This window comes from Crassostrea angulata, chromosome 10 (genome assembly GCF_025612915.1).
Source record: "Crassostrea angulata isolate pt1a10 chromosome 10, ASM2561291v2, whole genome shotgun sequence".
Classification (NCBI taxonomy): domain Eukaryota; kingdom Metazoa; phylum Mollusca; class Bivalvia; order Ostreida; family Ostreidae; genus Magallana; species Magallana angulata.
The window spans coordinates 44,046,995-44,066,506 of record NC_069120.1 but is presented as its reverse complement, the minus strand read 5'-3'; the positions used below and the strand labels follow the sequence as shown (position 1 = coordinate 44,066,506).

At 37.5% G+C, this 19,512-nt stretch overlaps 4 protein-coding genes across 5 annotated transcripts; all 4 read left to right on the top strand.

Annotated features, from left to right (window-relative positions):
• The first annotated feature begins 2,671 nt into the window (after nucleotides 1-2,671).
• Nucleotides 2,672-7,679, top strand: LOC128165989 (keratin, type II cytoskeletal 2 epidermal-like). Its single transcript, XM_052830911.1, has 4 exons — nucleotides 2,672-2,736; nucleotides 5,938-6,380; nucleotides 6,412-6,752; nucleotides 7,377-7,679. Exons 2-4 carry the CDS (start codon nucleotides 5,948-5,950, stop codon nucleotides 7,677-7,679), a joined length of 1,077 nt encoding a protein of 358 aa, XP_052686871.1. The 5' UTR covers nucleotides 2,672-2,736; nucleotides 5,938-5,947.
• LOC128167270 (uncharacterized) lies at nucleotides 7,580-8,788 on the top strand. The gene is made up of 2 exons (XM_052832878.1): nucleotides 7,580-8,045; nucleotides 8,224-8,788. The coding sequence occupies exons 1-2, from the start codon at nucleotides 7,698-7,700 to the stop codon at nucleotides 8,311-8,313; spliced, it is 438 nt and encodes a 145-aa protein (XP_052688838.1). The 5' UTR covers nucleotides 7,580-7,697; the 3' UTR covers nucleotides 8,314-8,788.
• A 595-nt stretch (nucleotides 8,789-9,383) lies between these two features.
• Nucleotides 9,384-12,750, top strand: LOC128168164 (uncharacterized). 2 transcript variants are annotated; one of them, XM_052834279.1, is made up of 4 exons: nucleotides 9,384-9,506; nucleotides 9,617-10,960; nucleotides 11,424-11,837; nucleotides 12,055-12,750. In XM_052834279.1, the coding sequence occupies exons 2-4, from the start codon at nucleotides 9,619-9,621 to the stop codon at nucleotides 12,087-12,089; spliced, it is 1,791 nt and encodes a 596-aa protein (XP_052690239.1). In that variant the 5' UTR covers nucleotides 9,384-9,506; nucleotides 9,617-9,618; the 3' UTR covers nucleotides 12,090-12,750. The 2 variants fall into 2 exon arrangements, with proteins under 2 accessions (XP_052690239.1, XP_052690238.1); XM_052834278.1 differs by having other exon boundaries at nucleotides 9,396-9,506; nucleotides 9,600-10,960.
• A 1,886-nt stretch (nucleotides 12,751-14,636) lies between these two features.
• LOC128167306 (uncharacterized) lies at nucleotides 14,637-15,866 on the top strand. The gene is made up of 2 exons (XM_052832947.1): nucleotides 14,637-15,517; nucleotides 15,839-15,866. Exons 1-2 carry the CDS (start codon nucleotides 14,695-14,697, stop codon nucleotides 15,856-15,858), a joined length of 843 nt encoding a protein of 280 aa, XP_052688907.1. The 5' UTR covers nucleotides 14,637-14,694; the 3' UTR covers nucleotides 15,859-15,866.
• The last annotated feature ends 3,646 nt before the right edge of the window (nucleotides 15,867-19,512 follow it).

Genomic DNA, 19,512 nt, shown 5'->3' with positions numbered 1-19,512 from the left:
GTGATTTATACATATTTTTTCAAAGTGCGTTGAGTCTCGAGATAAGAAAAATTGTTAATGTACCTCCATAACGCATTTTGAAAAAATAAATTAGAATTGCGTTAACCTGGTCCCGTATTAAAAAAAAAATTCAAAGTGCGTTGATTTGGTCCCAAAATTGACGCACTTTGAAAAATGTTCTCTTCAAAGTGCGTAATATTTTTCAAAGTGCGTTGCTACAGAGCAGTAATTAAAATACCGGTATTAATACATGTGAAGTATTGATTAGTAGTATCAATTGTCTTCTGTTCCAAATAAGCTTTGAAGTTAGAGGATGCAGATTTTTTTTCAGTATCGCTCGCTACCTTCATACCCTTATGAAAACAAAAGAAAAAACAAGCATTTCCTCAGGCGTTTTGGCGACTTATGCTAGATCGAAACACGAATGAACACAAGATCCAGGCTTTTCTATCAATAGCAACTTCTGCATTTTTTTTTTGTCTGTACAGAGAAAGGAATAATTTCGTGCTTGTTGTTTATAAATGTGTACAATGACTTAACGCTAGCAGATAAGTTAATTCTATTGGGGATCCTTGATACTAATATTACAACATCGTTTATGTTGCTTCCGAAGATCTATAACTAACGCGTCCATCGGTGATGTATTTTTCTGTACAGCTCGCTACCTTCAAAACCGCATGATAAACACGCACACACAAAAAGAGAAAAATAACTCATGCAATGAAAACTAAAACTTCAGTGTATGGGCTCTGGGATTCATGTTGTTATACTTTCATGTTAAATACTGAAATCTGATCGGTTAAGACGCAGTTCATAACCCGTTCTATTACCCTCAGCGTTAGCAACGCACTTAGCAACGGGTAACATTACAAATTGTTACATGCGCGAAAATTATGCGCGTACGGTTCGCTGTAGAATTCACGTTATTCCTTTATAAAAGCAGTAAAATTTTCTTAAAAATTAAGACATTCAGTATAACAAAATAAATAGTGCTTGTTTTGGAGGATAACAGTTGAAATTGACACCCCTCGAAAACCATTGTCAACCTCCGCTTCGCGTCGGTTGACAATGGTTTTCTCGGGGTGTCAATTTCAACTGTTTCCCTCCCAAACAGGCACTATTTATATAATAGTACATCCATGACTAAATGTATCATATCTAATAGATTGCAAGTTTGATCACTTGAATATTAGTATAATTTCAAAGGGATTATTAAATTATGCAGATTTTTCTTGATTTTTATCTAAAAACATTGAATTGAAACAAATATATCATCCTAGTGCATAATTTAAGAAAACGAGATTTTTCTGTATATTTACATTTTCCAGTGTCTTTGCCTGTGATAACACTACGTATCGATTTTGTACTATATATAATCCATAATAGAAATGACGCAAATTGAGGCGCCAATGGGATTTGCTTATTTATATTTAAATATTTAATCGTACAGTGGCTTAAAATTATATAAATATAAGTAATAAGGAATCATTCTTTGAATATTATGAGGTGATAATTTCGGTCGATGCGTGATCAAATCTATCATAAAGCCCTTCGGGCTTTATTGGATTTGATCACGCCCTGACCAAAATTATCACCCCATAATATTCAAATGATTCCTTATTCCTTATTTATCTATGACAGTGGACAACTCTTTAAAGTCAAAAGTTTCAATTGAAAAAAGTTCATTTAAATGACTACATGTACAGTGACATGAATTTGGTTTATGTCAGCTTCAAAATTGTGAAATCACCTTAGTTATGCACGGACTACCTTAAAGAAGAATAGTACATGTATTTGCATGTATAGAGATAAATATGTGCATGATTGTATATGTGAATAAATCAAGTTATTGTATTCATTTTACGTTCCAGTGCCGGTGCTTAAGAGGGTTCGATGGTCGTGGCCATTTTTAGACTCTATTGATCTTCTTTTGAAAAAGAACTTTACATAAAAATATAGAAAATACCCCAATTCAAATGGTAAATATATGGATTTTTTTTTTACCAACTAAAAGTTTATAGCTAAACAAATTAAATCTTAAATTTTTAGACAGATCTAATGGTCAATTTGTTGGCCATCTAGCCTCATAATGATTTAGGCGGTCTTAAAACACCCCGGCAGAAAACTTCCGTTTTTGACAATATTGACACGTATTTCATCAATTAGAACACATTTAGTGACTTTTATTGAGACGGCGTCACCAGATTCAATAAGTATGCAAAGTTTCAATATAACAAATTACATTTCTTAAATATTTCCTATCGTTAAAGACAGTGAAAACAAAAATGGTGATAAAACTTCCCCTTGTATAACTCCAAAATCACATGCACACATATAGTAAACTCCGATAGGCATGCACTTTTTTCTACCCCGGTTTTAATACATAATATATCAAATATAAATTTCAAACATTCTTTATGTAAACATATCGCATTTGAAAGAGATACGAGTAATTATCTTGGATTGAAACCCCCGCCACCCCAAAGCTCCAAATCGATTCCCGCTATCTTGTAACTCAAATTTCATTCACAAATATAAAAAAAAGATGGCGGATTGATAATTTTTTTTCTTCTGCATAACGAATGGAATTCAGGCCGTGAATACAAATGTCATAAGTTAATATACATCACTATTTTATTTGCGTGTTGAAGTATTATTTCTTATTGGCCGACTGAACTTTTGGTCACTGTAGATGAATTAGCAGTGTTCGGCGACCGTCTTGGAAGGTAGGACCAGGTAAGACTTTGAGGTTTAACTTTTTTTTATATGTATAATGAAAAATGATGTATGTGGGCAGTAAAGCATAGATTATCATGCAAAATATTCATTAACAATGATTAACTTTTTAAAAAAATCTTTTTCACCAAAACCCACAAATAGCATGCTATCTAAATACTAAATAGGGATGGTTTTTTCTCTCCATACTATAATCATAGTTTATACATTTATTTAATCATCACATATCTTTATTAGAATTTTTCCTCTCATAATTAATCAACAATAATCAATATTTTCATTAGATTTTTTCCTCTCTTATAATTGACCAATAATAATCAATAAAACAATAGTATCCGGTCTATTCTTTCATGAAAATTTTGATAAGCATATGTCTTCTGAAACTAGTAAAGGATTTAATGTTTCGATTCTATTTTCCCTGTTTTTAGCATGTTTTCCGAACCATCGCTTAAGCCTTCCTTTCGTTATCATGTTTCAACGCAAATACATTTTTTATTATGTTTTTTTCACATGTTGTTTTCGCTTTTAGAAAACAAGAAAAGTGATAATTTCAAATTGTTGCATTATCGGTGTTATATAGCACCCCCCCCCCCCCATTAGCTAAACTGGCTATACATGTATATATAGTAGTCTTTTTCCACGGAGTTGAAAAACTATTATGTATTAGACTTTTCTCCATAGTAGGGTGTCTCCCTCACGTTTCTCACTTAAGGTGTGTTTTGTAAAATTATTATTTTACATAGATTCATATAAAGCACAGAGAACTTAACTAAAGTTATTTTGGTGAATTCATAAGGTATACCATGCTCTGTGGTCATATGCAAAAATGTGCTCTTAATTTATAAATTATGAATGTCTTTAAAATTCTAAATATATAAAAAAAAAAAAATTAATTTCTTCCTTTTTTTATCCGCCTATCCGCGCCCTGTCAATATATCTACTATGAAGAATAAATGGAATTTTCTACGTAATCCAAATATCGCTTCTGACTTGATTGTGTACGGCAGAGTTTTTTTCTGAACGATAACAAAGCAGTGCTTTCTCTTTTTAGATACATGTAGCTTAATTTTCAAGATGGTATATTTCCAAATCGCGTCGCCAATTGAAAAGCGGAATAAAGCTTAGAATATAGCTGTACATGATTACAAACATAAGGCTCCATTTCACATTTTAAATACTTTCTTCCCATGACTTTGACTAACCATGCGTATTTCCAGCAAAGAAACAAAATTAATTCTGGTTGTATACTATAAATCCAAATCATTTATTACATAATCAATAATTCTTTACCATTGCTTAGAAATCCCACTACCGAAGCGACATTTTCTGCAATTTCTCATCATATTAATGCACCCAGTCGCAAGATATCGAGAATTAAATATTTTAACGTTTTGAAAACCCTTAATTTTACAGTACCCATAAATGGCCTTTGGAGGATGGAAGGAGTATTACATTTTGCAATCTTAAATCCTCTCTTTTTTCTAAAAATACACACCAAATTTAGTCTAAATTTCTCAAGTGGTGATTGAGAAGATCTAAGCCTGTATCAACCCTCAAAGAGAGTAATTAATATCATTTCAGATATTGCGAAATGTTGACACGAATGGTCCATCATAAACAAATCCGAAGGAAAGAATGGGGGTAAATCTGTATATAATAGGCTTTTCGAGGGGGTAACCTGGCTATATAGTCATTTCTTTTCGGGGGGGGGGGGGGGGAAGGGGCCAGGAGTTGGGGGGCGGGGGTGGTAAGGGCACTATACAACACCGGTAAGAACTGTGGGTAGTCATCGAGATTTTTACTTTTAAGTTATTAACGTTATCTATTAAGTTTTTTATAGCTAGACATCTTTTTAACATTTTCATACGTGGTTCGCGCACTTGCAAAGATACTTTAAAAATTCCACCCGCTTGTTAAAAATCAATATTCAAATACAAGAATATAAGTATCGTTTTTGAATTTATATTTCAGTCTGAATCGATTAATTAAATAGGAAGGCACAGTTGTGTACTGGAATTGTACTGGAGTGGGGTTTCAGTTTAGAACTGTGAATTTAGAGGCATGACATACATGTAGCTCACTGACTGTGCCTTAATCATTATGTATCTACTGTAATTTCAATTTTGAAGTGAAAATTTTCAAGAACCATTGGTACTGTTTTGTTGCAATCGAATCTTCTCGGGCCTTTCCGTCAAAATATATCCGAAGTTGTTTTCCGAGCTTGAAGAAATTTAAGATAAAGTTAGCTGTTTATTTTAATATTGAAAATAACTATGCATTATAAGACATAAGCTACTGTTACTTTTCGACATGTACAATAAAATACAAAACTACATGTGAAAATTATAAAACGAAATTCAAATGGTACAGTTTATATACAGTAGTACAGTACTCCCAGAATCCCCTACTATGGAGTCGAGCTTGCGTATTCCAGTGAAAAAGACTAACGTAGTTGCTAGCGCTCGAGAGCGCTAGCAATAAAGCACAAAAAAAAATCAAATCGGAATATAAATCCCCGAAAAGCATATGAAATCTTATTTACAATAGTACATACAGTATAATATAGTTAACTGTTTTAACAAGGTATTTATTATAAATATTGACAAAATCTCCTTTATTGTATCAATGTGACATATTTCTCTAAATTGAAGTTATATGCAATAGATTCAAAACTAAAATAAAAAAAAACCTGGATTAAGACTTTGAATCTACCAATCTTTTAACAATTTGGATGGATGGGGTTTAAGGGGGCTGGGGGTTGGCTGCCATTTTAGACAATATTGATCTCCTTTAAAAGAAGAGCTCCATATTAAGATAATAGGAAGTGGTGAAATTTTATATTAAAACATATGAAATTTTTCTTTATCAAATAGTAGTTGATAGCTTCAGAAATCGCGTATAAAATGTTCAAATTAATCTGATGGTTTTATATTATATTATATTTTGACCCCCCAGCCTCCTTAAAGTGTTTTAACTATTCTTTGTTATGCATAGATGAAAAAATGAGCTTTGAAATATATCTTTGTACAAATGTACATAGATATAGATACACATGTATGAAAATAAATTTTGAAGCCAACTACTTCACTATTTATAAAGATTTTTACATGTTGTAATTGGAAAGCAGCAAAAGACTGTTGTTTTGGTGTTTTTTCCTTATATAAACGTTTTTCAAAAGTGTGATTCTTTTTCTATTTGCAGTTTTGCCACAATGGGGGCAATTAAGCTGATGATTGTCCTTCTCCCTTTGTTGGGCGGAGTGGTCAGCATCGAACTTAAGGCCCCTGCGAAAGATTTCTTAACACGTTTTGATGGTGGATTTTCCAAAAAGTCGGATCGAGCATTCGGTTATGGACCAGACTTTTTTGCACCCGGTGTTGATGTTGCATATCCCCAAGGATATGGAGGTCCTTCACCATACATGGAATCTAGATTTGATGTAAAATTCGGGCCAGTGGAACAGAATATCGAATGGGGTCCAGCCTTCTCTGGGAAAGGAAGCTATGGTCTAGGATTCAAAGGAGGATTTGATGGAGGGCCAGGAGGGTTTGGGTTCGGTGGAAAAGGTGGTTTTGGTGGATTTGGTGGAGGAGGCTTTGGAGGTGGGGGAGGCTTTGGCGGAGGAGGTGGATTTGGAGGAGGAGGTGGATTTGGAGGAGGAGGTGGATTTGGCGGAGGAGGTGGATTTGGCGGAGGAGGAGGAGGAGGAGGTGGTGGCGGAGGAGGAGGCGGTGGCGGAGGAGGTGGTGGAGGAGGCGGTGGCGGAGGAGGCGGAGGTGGTGGTGGCGGAGGAGGTGGTGGAGGAGGAGGAGGAGGAGGCGGAGGTGGTGGTGGCGGAGGAGGTGGTGGAGGAGGAGGAGGAGGCGGCGGCGGTGGAGGAGGAGGCGGCGGCGGAGGAGGAGGTGGTGGTGGCGGAGGCGGTGGCGGAGGAGGAGGAGGAGGCGGCGGAGGAGGTGGTGGTGGCGGCGGCGGAGGAGGAGGAGGAGGAGGTGGAGGAGGATTTGGAGGAGGATTTCGTTCGTCTTATTTAATAGGAAAATTTTCCAAATTTATTGGACCTTATGCCGAAAAGGGTGTTCGTTATGAACCAGCGATAAAGGGCTTTCCTGAATTCTTTATACCATCTGATCAACTGGATTCATGCTTTGCTAGATATAAAGAAGCATTTGATAATTCATTTCCTTCTGTGCCTCAGCTTGTTAGATCAGGCGGATTTTCAATGAGTATGCCAATCAAAGTAGCTCCTTATAAATCAGCACCCAGTGCATATGTACGAAGTGATGGAAGCGGGCCAATGTTTGCTCCATATAAAATTGCTACCACAAGTTTTTTTATTTACATTCCACTTGATCGCAAAACAAAAAGACTTGCATACCCAGAATATCCTATTTTAATTCCTTATACAAAACTTTCTGCAAAAACGAAATATAAACAATACGTCCCATATTTACCATTTATACCCGATATAAATAGAGGACATCAACCTTGCTTTGACATACATATGCCGATGGGCAAAATGGGATTTTATGCTTCCTTTAGCTTAGCATATGGCGGCGGCGGCGGCGGCGGCGGCGGCGGAGGAGGAGGAGGAGGAGGAGGAGGAGGAGGAGGAGGAGGAGGAGGAGGAGGAGGAGGAGGAGGAGGAGGAGGAGGAGGAGGAGGCGGTGGTGGAGGTGGAGGCGGCGGCGGTGGAGGAGGAGGAGGCGGAGGAGGCGGTGGTGGTGGAGGAGGCGGCGGCGGTGGAGGAGGAGGAGGTGGTGGTGGTGGAGGAGGAGGAGGCGGCGGCGGCGGCGGCGGAGGAGGAGGAGGCGGTGGAGGAGGAGGAGGTGGTGGTGGCGGAGGAGGAGGAGGTGGTGGAGGAGGATTTGGATTTGGAGAAGGATTTGGCTTTGGAGGTATTGGTGGAGCTGGTGGAATTGGAGGTAAATTTGGTGGTGATTTAAGATTTGGCGCTGGAAAATATGGTGGTCCTGAAGGAGTTTTTGGAACTTTTAAATATGGTGGTTCTGGTGGATTCGGAGTTGGAGGTGGTTTCGGTGGTGCCGGTGGAGACGGGGGTGCCGGCGGATTTGGAGGCACTGGAGGATTTGGGGGTGCTGGGGGATTCGGGGGTGGTGGTGGATTTGGAGGGGCCGGCGGAGATGGAGGTGCCGGTGGATTCGGAGGTGCTGGAGGATTTGGAGGTGATGGAGGATTTGGAGGGGCCGGCGGATTCGGAGGGGCCGGCGGAGACGGAGTGGCCGGTGGATTCGGAGGTGCTGGAGGATTCGGGGGTGGTGGTGGATTTGTTGGATTCGGAGGTTCAAAAGGTAAATTTTGCGTTTTTGGTTTTTGTAATAAATTTCATTTTGTAAAATAAACACCACATGCATCAACTCTTTGCATTAGATTTTTCTACATTTTATAAAATCATAGATTTTCTCTTCATTTTCTTTCGAATTTAGTACAAACCAGTATTCAGTTTTGTTGATGTTTATCCCTTTTCAGGATCCTATGGAAAAGTATATGCTCCTACATATTAAATCAACAGCTAACTTCCTCCCTGTGAATGTTATACCTTACCGAGGAGGAATTTAAAAGAGTAAAATGACTGTAACCAGCTATGCGTTTTTTGAAAGTTTTTAAGACGAGACAGTTACGAGTGAATGACTTGTGTAGTGTGGCGTTTGCCTATCCATACACGATGAACGTTTTAACGTACCGCTGTGTACTGTACCGGGTGACTGTGGTTTGTGTGGACATGACTGAGACTCACCTCCTGTCAATTACACGAACCGTGCATGACAAATAAAGTTACATTCGAATAGAACTCTTCATATTTGAACCATGTGAATACGATGTGAACAAGACATTTTTTTTCTTAAATTATACATATCCATTTCTGTTGTTCTTAAGATGTATATTACATAGCTATTCATGTGTATGTTTTATAAATCAAAAATCAATTTTAGATTTGTTTTAATAGTAATTTTGAGACTGCGGTTCATTTGAAGCAGAATATCTCCCATCAAAAGTTATGAAATTAATTGCAATAAAATCTATAAAAAATGTACTACGTTGCTATTGTCATTAAAAATTCATGGTTCCATAGAAAGTAAAATAAGTAGTAGAGAGAGAGAGAGAGAGAGAGAGAGAGAGAGAGAGAGAGAGAGAGAGAGAATATGAGATCGTTCTTTCATGAATATCAAATTATGTAGACAAATTCAGAAAGAAAATATCCAGAAAATATATAAAAGTCCTATGTTATCGGGGAATATTTGCAAGTTTCACAACAGATTCTAAAATGGTGTCCAAGTATTTAATTAGTATTTTATTTAATCTACTCCTCTTAAAGAAGCTAGCAAAAATTTGTATATCTCGCTCGCGGCCAATATGCTATAAAATACATACGTGTTTCATTCTTTTATCTTCGGGTTTTTGTTTTCTTTTTGCTCTTAGCAAAGATAATTAATTCTTAAAAATAAATAAAGTGTATTTTCAAAACCTAACAACATGAATGTGAGTAAAATGTTGCAAGAGAATAAGATGAAACAAGAGAACTCCAAGGGCTATAAAAATCTCCAATATTGCTTAAAGTAATACATTTGTCACATCTGTAAAAATGACAGGTAAAGACAATTACAAGTTTGTTCTCGTCAGGTAAACGTGCAGTTTTGACACCTCGCTCGGCTTGGACCCGCTATAGCGGGGACATAAACAGGCAGGGTTAACATCTCCCTGCAGTAGTCCCAACAATACGTAGGTCACAGAGTATTGGTCAACGTTCTCTGGTAAGTAACTTTCTAAACAAATGACTATTTTGGGGGGGGTATCATCTCGTTATAGATTTGAACAACGACATCAGTGAACTATTATATTTTTAGCTCTCGGACTGTGGTAGGAATGGGTGCAATGAAGGTTTTGGCGATCCTTCTATCCTGTGGGGCTGTTGTTTTCTCGCAGAATAGAGGGGATATTGTGAAAAACGACTTTGGGGATTTTTCTTCTCGTTTTGTGGGTCCATCCCCACCGATTTCAGGAGGAAGCTCTAACAATTTCGAGATTCAACAGAAAGGTGTGTCTCCGAATGGAAACTTTTTCGCCCCTGGAGTTCAAGTTTTGCCAGACCCTGCGCCATTTTTTAGACCAGCCTCTAACGTTGGACCAATCGGAAATGCGGGAGGATTATTCCCAATGGAAAACATCGGCGGACCTTCATTTGACAATATTGGAGGTCCGAATAACTTCGACAACGAAAGGGGACCGTTTTCATTTGGAGGAGATTTACCGTTCATTCCAGATGAGGGTTTTGGGAATGTAGGACCAGAGCATAACGGACCAGGACCTTTCGGACCGGGACCTTTGGGAGCGGGGCCTTTGGGACCAGGGCCTATTGGACGTGAAGATTTTGGACCAGTGCCCATGGGACCCGTAAATATAGGACCAGGGCATATTGGACATAGAAATATGGGACCTAGTTATCCATCCAGGATAGGGACCGAATTTAAACACGATGATTTTGTCACTGATCAAGTTAATAATTTCCGATCTTCTCCGATTGTGCGCGGTTCTTCTTCATCAAGGGATTCAGTAGCTGATGAAGCCAAAAGGTTCCGCTCATCCCCCGTTGTAAGTCTACTGCCCAGTGGATCGGGCAATGGAGGTTCTGAAGCACTGAATAATATAGCACAAGCTATTCAACCAACCAGGGAGATTGATGGCAAACGGTATGAACCGATGTTCAAAGAGTTCCCAGACATATTCCTGAGCAATGAAGGCAAAGACAGTTGTTTTGCAAAGCTCAAGAAAGTATTCGATAAATCATATCCCAAACTTCCGGAAGTTGAGCGGAGTAATGACCCCATATCCTATCCACATCCTCGATTAGCATTCAAACTTCCACCGTTCGTTAATCCCATTTACAGATATGCGATCAACAACAACGTACAATACGTACCCTATAAAATTTCAACATCACCAGCTCCCATCTTCGTTCCGTTTACTAGAGATAGTAATAAATTGTTGTTCCCAACATTACCAATTTTCCTTCCCTACGTCAAGATCTCTATAAATGTCCCCGAGCAGAAACGCCAATATTTCCCATACATCCCTTTCCAACCCGACAAGGACCGGATACCTTCCCAGTCCTGCAGTCAGAGCAGAATTCTTCTGCCGATCCCTGGAAACCCGAAGGAGCTTTATTCAGTGGCAGCATACACTCTCGTCGCATTACAAGGGAATCAAGGTAAGAAATCAATGACGTTTGAAAGGAAATGCGCGTATATGTGCACTGGTACATTTATATTGCTTATTGGTTGTAAAAAATATCCAACCTTTATATGTAAAAAAAAAGCATTTTTTCTAACTCTACTATACACGTAATTAAATATAGAAATTGAATATAAAATCTTAAATCTACGCATCTTGATTTGTTTGAATGTTATTCGGTTTACTCGCATGCAAAATAAAAAAAGTTTTGCAAAGTCTACAAGTCATCAAGTTCCTGAACTCTCGATTTTGATGAAAGCGATATACATGTACATACAATCTCAGTTCTGTGATTCCTATAGTTTTTTTTTGCATGTCAACAGCCATATACACAGTAACGATGAACACTAAGCTCAACAGCATCGAGTGGTACTAGCCAATTTAAATCAAATAAGATTTGCTTTTTATCATATCTTATAAAAAATGTGTTCTATTTATAGCATCGGGTGCCGTTATCGCTCCGTCAAACAAAAATATTCCTGGTTTGATAGGACCATTCCTTGGAGCGGGATCCCCCGTACAAGCAGCACCGACCTTCCCCGTGGTTCCCGCAGTTATCGCAGGCCCGTCCATAAAGTCTGGTGGTCCAGTCATCTTCTCGGCGCCATTAGGAGGTAGTTTGTTACCAGGCGCTGGTGGTTCTTTTGGGGCTGCAGGCTCTTTGGATTTAGACTCTGATTTTAAGTATTCCTCGATAGCTAGCAGCTCTGGTGGCCCAGCAGTTTTCTCAGCGCCACTTGCAGCAGCCAGTTCGCTCCTTGGCGCTGGTGGCCCAGCAATTTTCTCAGCACCACTTGCAGCAGCCGGTTCGCTCCATGGCGCTGGTGACCCGTCAGTAGCGATCGGTGGAGCAGGTACGTGTTTTTTTTGTTGTTTTTGGGGTATTTTTGGTATTGTTTTCCCTCATATAACTACAGATATACCGTCTTCAATTTAATCTCTTTTTATATCTACCCCGATATGTATACACGATATTCACTTTTAATATATAACTTTCTTGGCCTCATTGTTTATATATCCTTATTTTAAAATATTTTTGAAGAGATTCTTATGTATTTTTTTCTTTTTCAGGACATGGTGCAAGTGGCCGACTCGCTAAGTATTAATCCATCCCCTACTATGCACATCACGTAATGGAATACTTGTGAAATGTTTGTTATTTATTTATTACAATTTGTTAAATAAATGTTCACAGTGTAATTTTAGAACGGACAATCCGATTGGGCGATTTGATGCTATCAACCAATTGTACAAGTTGTTTGTTTGATAATTTGGCATGTTCACATTTTGAAACTAAACAACAATATTACAATATCTGGAAGCTCAAATATTATGGTGTCATCTTTTGTTGTGATATCCTGACTGAAAACTTAATGTTATTAAACTGCTGACTGCTAATTTGTATGCATTTGACATAGAGATGAAGTTCTAGAGGATACCAGCATCATTAAAAGAGATGAACTGAGTGACCAATCCATGTCAATGTGGTTAACGTTATGTGCTGAAAACTTATTTTGATCTGAAACACGAGTTGTGCATTTAAAGAAGTTGAACATGATATGCTAGTACATGTACATCTTACTTGCCTTTTGTTATGAACTTTCTTATTAATTGTAAAAGAAGAGCAATTTTGAAGTAACTTAATGCAGCAAGGCTGAACATGTATAATTTCTTGATTTTTCAGTGTTATCATTTTTACCCGTTATCATTTCTATTTACTTAATTAAGTACTTTTTGAACTGGTTGTCAATAAAAGAAAAATAATAAGGTGTTGTTTTTATAAAATGAGGTTGAACATGTATAACTTTTTCATTAACAAGAAAAATATAAGTGCAATAGAAAAATGCAATTTGATGTCAAATGCCCTTTGCCTTAAAATGATATAGCAGACTTTCATTTGTGCTTTTAAACTCGACTATCACGTTTAGACTTTTAGCCATGAACTTTCCAATCAAAGCTACTGTAAGATAAATGTAATTAAGTCATTATTTGGTTGGTGAAATAAAAACTTAAGCATGGAATCTTACTTTTTATCCATTGTTAATCCATTAAACAATAATTTATCTTATTAGAACCATTTTAACAAGACCTTGAACTTTCAGTAGGATGTAACAATCTATTTCTTGCGTCAAAACAAATTTAAATGACGCTGGTTTCAATTTTTTACAGTTTTTTTAAAAAAACAATTCATTGTAGTCAAGGGATGCATGTCTTCGGAACTCTGTAACTAGAATTTCCTCAGTTTCCATTCAGCACAAATACCTTTAATTCACTCTTTATAAGGCCAATCACCAATTTCTGAAGAAAATTACTAGTCAAAACCTGTAAAATTTTCTACATACTGTTTTTTATGAGATTTTAACCCTTTCATATTTTGCTAATTTTTCATGATTTTTCAGCTTTTTAGACCTCCCCAGGCTAGTATGCTTCTAAATCAAACTTCTCAATCTTTCAAGGTAAATTTAGGAACACCCCCACTTTCCTGCGAAAAAAAGTGGGGGAGGGGGGGGGGGGGCTGAACCCTCTATCATGCTATGTTTCTAATGGTTAGGTATAACTTTGCAAAAAAGTGGGGGGGGGGGGCTAAGCCCCCCCCCCCCGGTTCCGACGCCTATGTGCACTATCACATGTCAGAAACTTACCGGTGTATAGTTTACAATGTCCTATCCACCTACTTTTCGTGTTATTTTATCTCCCGTCTGTAACTTGCAATTTCACTGTGTAAAGTCAACACAACAGTCATAGCCGCAGATTTCGCATTTTACTTCTGATTCTCATGTACCTAACATATGGGGCCTACATATTGCATATCAATTTCAACAAGAGACACCCCTCTAACTAATGATAATCATTAAAAATCATTTCATGAATTTTAGCAACACTCATAAGCCTTCAAATACAGCAACTCTCAATTTTTTACAAAAATATTATTGATACCCGAGTAACTATATTTTGAGGATTTACAGAAAAGTTTTTTATCATTTGTATTAATAAAAAACTGGGGGAGGGGTGCCGATTTTTTTTGTTTTCTGTAATTCAATTCAAGCTGCGCCAGCCTCCTAATTATTTTTCATAAAGAAACGCTTAACATTGTCAAAATATAGCAGGTAATTAAATTATGCTGGGCAGATTGTCTATTGGTCAAATCACGACCTAAAATTTTTAAAAGTAAATTTTGATTTTAAATTTCAAAATAATTAAAATTAAAGATATTTTGATAAATGAGGGGGTACGATGGTTTACATTTTGCCCTTTATACTTACATGTATTTGGTTTTCCATTAATATATGTATGATCCACATTGCAAAACTTTTGAATCAAATTAAATTATGCATTGAATAGAGACACCAAGTTAAGAATATGAATAAGGTTCAAAGATTTTTGAGCATGAATAACAAGATTTGTATAAAAGTGCAAAGATCTACTCGCCATATCAAAGTTGATATTTGCTGATTAATAGTAAATGCAAAAAAAATAATGATAAAATAAAAAATAAATAACCCCCCCCTCCCCCCCCAAAAAAAGAAAAAAAAAGAATGAAAGTGTACGTAAGTCACCAAAATTGGTACATGTATTTGTATATTAATGAATATAAATCACTGCTATGGTACCGACATGATCGGAACGTTTCTAGCATAGAGCAATAAATGCTCTACATAGCTGCAGTTTTGGTGCCTTGTACATGTATTGCCGGGGACCGATCTGTTGACAATGCACGTTAGGATAAATTCGTTACTGCAGGCTTTATTTCTGGTTTTTCCTTTTGCTACAAGTTTGCAATGGAATTATGGTTCAAATTTTCAAATGGCAAATAAGTTCTTGTTCGGCTTTCCAAGCCATTTCGGCCCGGCTCCGTCCCGAGGAAATTTTGCCCCCAGAGCGATGACATTTCGCCCTGAGCTGCCGGGTTTTCAAACCATATTCCTTCCAGATTTCGGAAAAGACAGCTGTTTTGCAAGTGTCAAAAATGCTTTTGATCGGAATTTTCCTTACCTGCCTCCAGGTCTGAGGAAACTTGACATGGTCAGCGCTCAGCCCTCCCCCCGGGGCATATATCAGCTCCCTCCTTCCGTAAGCCCAGTATACGGTTATGAAGAAGGTCCGATCTTTGTACCATACAAGCTCTCTAACAGTCGGTTCCCCATGTATGTCGGCATCGATAGACAGACCTATAAACCGGTTTATCCCCAGCTGAAGGTTTTGATTCCGTATTCAAAGCTCGTGACAACTCAGAAGCCGAACGGTAGAAATTACGTCATCTACTTACCCTTTCAGCCCGATGGATTCCGAAACGAATCCTGCGGAATACCAATCTATATTCCGATCCCAGGTAAAGATGGCGAGTTTTATAACTACCAGGAACATTCACTGGATGTAGCGCCATATCCCTCCAGCTATAAACTGGGCGGCCAGTTTCCAAATCGGCCTAGTCTTGGATTTCCTGGAGCGGCGTCCGCTGTTGGATTTTCAATGGGAGATGCTGTAGGAGCCATCACAGACGGATATGGGGAATCTTTACCAATTCCTTCGGCAGGTATAGATAATGCTTTATTAAGACAAAGGATTATTTAAATTTATCTTAGATTTTTTACTTGACTATTTAACTAATGATGATTTTATAAATTGCAAATGGAACATTAGGGACACTATTTTAATTTTTTTTGGGGGGGGGGGGGGAGGGGGGGGGTCTTTCAGAATTACGAAATGTTTGATGCTTAATAAATGGCACTTTATTCAACTTTAAATAAACAAACTACTATTTATGAATTACTATAATAGCACAATTATCGCACGAAAAAAGAAAGTACAGGTTTCATTTGATGTTTTACATGCATTAATTATATTGTCTTTTCAGGTCATGCATTTCATGGATAACGATTCTGGGGAAAAAAAACCGCCATTTCAGAATGTTGACACAGAGAAGACTTTTCGTTCAAAAGTACACATATAAACAAAACTGCCAACGAATTTTTATCTTAAAGTTGTACAAATAAACAAGTTTAAAATGATAATAACTGTTGGTATTGCTGATTTTGCCATCTCCTCAGAGTTACGCCGATACAGCGCAATATTCATATCATAGAGGGCGAGTTCACAGACAATGGTATGGAGGTTACTCTTGTCAAACGACTCGTCAAACATGGTGCTTGTTTTATCGTCTTGATTTTATGTTCTTTGTCAGACTCTTAAATCATCGGTTACATTGCCCAATGTAAAGAAAAAAAAGTTCACATAACACATTATAACCGACAGTGCTGCATGCTGTGAGGTACGACTGACTTTCCAATGAGACAGACAGCACTTCTTGTTCTAAAATGTACATGTTCGTAAAAGCCGAAGACCTACCGGAAATGATGTGGATTTGAACAACTAGTTTATTCATGCTGCGCCTAGTCGATGGATAAGTTACTATCGGTCAGAGGATAGGTTTCCTATGGTGTTCCGATGGGGCCACTTCGACCTTCGCACTTTCGCCTTTAGGTCGAAGATGCGAGAGTGCGAAGTTGCGAAGGCGAAAGTGCGAGAGTGCGACGGCGAAGGAGCGAAAGTGCGAAGATGCGAAGGCGAAAGTGCGAAGGTGCGAAGGCGAAGGAGCGATACTACTATCGCTCCCTCGCCTTCGCAACTTCGCACTCTCGCCTTCGCACTTTCGCACTTTCGCCTTCGCCTTTTTTGATAGCATTCAGAAAGTCTCGGTCTATTACATAGAATTTGATGCAGACACCGTACTCGCAAAGGTTTTCCGATTAATCCATGATATCATTGGTACGCATGCGCTAAGCCATTGTGCTTACTATATGTGACATTTATGTTTACCAGTGCTGGCTATGCCTAATCTACGAAAGCCGAATAGGGCCACATAAAAAATATTTTTATCTCGTAATTACGAGAAAAGATCTCGTTATTACGAGTTAATTATCTCGTTATTACGAGAAAAGATCTCGTTATTACGAGTTAGTTATCTCGTTATTACGAGAAAAGATATCGTAATTACGAGAAAAGATCTCGTTATTACGAGATAATTTTCTCGTTATTACGAGAAAAGATCTCGTTTACGAGATAATTTTCTCGTTATTAGGAAAAAAGATCTCGTTATTACGAGAAAAGATCTATATAAAATGGTGCGTTTCTGAAAAAGAATTCGACTGGATCACACTTAAGTCTATCTTTTCATTCCAGAAACGTTGATTCAATTTTGATCAATATTTAAAAATAACAACGATCATTATTCATTAATTTCTACATATCAAAATGATTGGTTTCGTATTTTATCTGGTATTAATAAAAGGAAAGTACTTTATGTAATTTTTCTATTCAACTTATATATATTATAATCCCACTCCGAAGTAAATACCAGGTAGTCCTATAGTCGTAAATACACAGTTTTATTAGTTACAGATAACTTAAATGACTATATAGTTTCAGTCATGGATATGGATACACAGGATTTACCCGAATTTGTGTTTTATATGTTCATACACAACCTACATGTATATTGAAAATAATTGATTTTATATAAACATTTTGGAGTCTGAAAAAAATAACACGTATCCTTCTTAATTATTGACATATAATTCAATGAATTTTTTAATCAATTTGCTTTGCTAATTCTTCTGAAATTTCTTTAAAACTGCTTGGTCCGATTTTATATCAAATTATGCGTTTTAAACGATGATCATGCTAAGTAAGTGTATATTAATAGACATTGCAGTAGTTCATACACATTATATAAAAAGAATAGAATAATGAAACGCGCCATTTCAAAAATAGATCTTTTCTCGTAATAACGAGATAATTAACTCGTAATAACGAGATCTTTTCTCGTAATTACGAGATATTTTCTCGTAATTACGAGATAATTAACTCATAATAACGAGATCTTTTCTCGTAATTACGAGATAATAAACTCGTAATAACGAGATAATTAACTCGTAATAACGATATCTTTTCTCGTAATAACGAGATCTTTTCTCGTAATTACGAGATCTTTTCTCGTAATAACGAGATAATTAACTCGTAAAAACGAGATCTTTTCTCGTAATTACGAGATATTTTCTCGTAATAACGAGATAATTAACTCGTAATAACGAGATCTTTTCTCGTAATTACGAGATAAAAATATTTTTGTTTAAGTGGCCCTATTCGTCTTTCGTACTAATCGTTATATACTCCATATAAAATGTAAGGTCCGCCATAATGTATACATATGCACTTCCAGACTCCTGTCACTTACCAGCTGTCTGTTTACCGTAGATCAAACACAGTAACATTCTAATTTCATTATGCGACACTCCTTGCTGATGTATGGATCTAGAGGTGGAGAGGGCCCCCCCCCCCCCGGAAAATTCAATACTAATAACTTCACACATGCAGTAAAGGGAGAGAGAAGGTCCGGATCTCATCCCCCCGGAAAATTTAATTTTATTAATTATACATAATAAAATCTCCAAAATATGTCTCGGAACCCTCCCCCACCCCCGACAAATATAATTATTTATCCACCCCACCTCCTAGAAAAAGTTATGGATCTGCGCAGGCTGTTGAAATTAATTTCTAAAAAGTCCATCGTCTGCCTCAGATGTCCTTTTATACAGCTAAAATTGTCTTTAAACGATAGAGAGCTCCATAATTATAAAAAGGCGAAGGCGAAAGTGCGAAGATGCGAAGGCGAGAGTGCGAAGTTGCGATGGCGAGAGTGCGATTGTAGTATCGCTTCTTCGCCGTCGCAACTTCGCACTCTCGCCGTCGCAACTTCGCGCTTCGCCGTCGCATCTTCGCACTTTCGCTCCTTCGCCGTCGCACTCTCGCACTTTCGCCGTCGCAACTTCGCACTCTCGTACCTCGACCTAAAGGCGAAAGTGCGAAGGTCGAAGTGGCCCCATCGGAACACCATAGTTTCCCGCTTAATATACATCTTATCCTACCATCTCTCTTAAGCTTATTCTTTTGTTTGTAAGTGTGAATCATATTGTGGATGAGAAACTTATACCTTTAATTATGTGTTCATAAACTCCTTACTTCTTCTTTTTTTTTTTTTTACAAGGATGAACCTATAATTTCTCATTTTATGTACGTAGTCGATTTGAATAACTGTATTATCTTTAGTTGCAGAACTGTTGCTCCAAAACCGTTTTTGTACAAATGGACACGTAGCTTCACGTCCGCAACCCGAATTTCGCTACAGCTTTGATATTACGTGTGACGTATTTTGATATTACGTGTGACGTATTTTGATATTACGTGTGACGTATTTTGATAGGCAATATGGTAATAATCTTAATTTTTAAAATAATATTTCTGTTAAGCGAAAATACCAAACATATCATCATGAGAGGAATGGACAATTTCGATTTCGCCTCCTGTAAGATTCACCCCGACGCCGAAACCGGTACATTGATGATTGCCAACAATAACCTTTGAAAGTGTTTAGTTAAATCAAAAAATAAACAAACGAGTACAAAGTTGTTTACACCATTTACTAATTCAGCATTAGTTAACAAATCATATAAACTAGGGATGATTCCATCG

Bases quoted from the DNA above. Each gene is read 5' to 3' on its own strand.
- LOC128165989 (XM_052830911.1), top strand. From the start codon at position 5,948: ATGGGGGCAATTAAGCTGATGATTGTCCTTCTCCCTTTGTTGGGCGGA. The intron at 6,381-6,411 runs GTGGATTTGGAG...TGGATTTGGCGG, and splicing joins AGGTGGATTTGGAGGAGGAG to AGGAGGTGGATTTGGCGGAG. The intron at 6,753-7,376 runs GTTCGTCTTATT...GAGGAGGAGGAG, and splicing joins AGGATTTGGAGGAGGATTTC to GAGGAGGAGGAGGAGGAGGA.
- LOC128167270 (XM_052832878.1), top strand. From the start codon at position 7,698: ATGGTGGTCCTGAAGGAGTTTTTGGAACTTTTAAATATGGTGGTTCTG. The intron at 8,046-8,223 runs GTAAATTTTGCG...ATCCCTTTTCAG, and splicing joins TGGATTCGGAGGTTCAAAAG to GATCCTATGGAAAAGTATAT.
- LOC128168164 (XM_052834279.1), top strand. From the start codon at position 9,619: ATGGGTGCAATGAAGGTTTTGGCGATCCTTCTATCCTGTGGGGCTGTT. The intron at 10,961-11,423 runs GTAAGAAATCAA...TTCTATTTATAG, and splicing joins CGCATTACAAGGGAATCAAG to CATCGGGTGCCGTTATCGCT. The intron at 11,838-12,054 runs GTACGTGTTTTT...TTTCTTTTTCAG, and splicing joins AGTAGCGATCGGTGGAGCAG to GACATGGTGCAAGTGGCCGA.
- LOC128167306 (XM_052832947.1), top strand. From the start codon at position 14,695: ATGCACGTTAGGATAAATTCGTTACTGCAGGCTTTATTTCTGGTTTTT. The intron at 15,518-15,838 runs GTATAGATAATG...TTGTCTTTTCAG, and splicing joins TTTACCAATTCCTTCGGCAG to GTCATGCATTTCATGGATAA.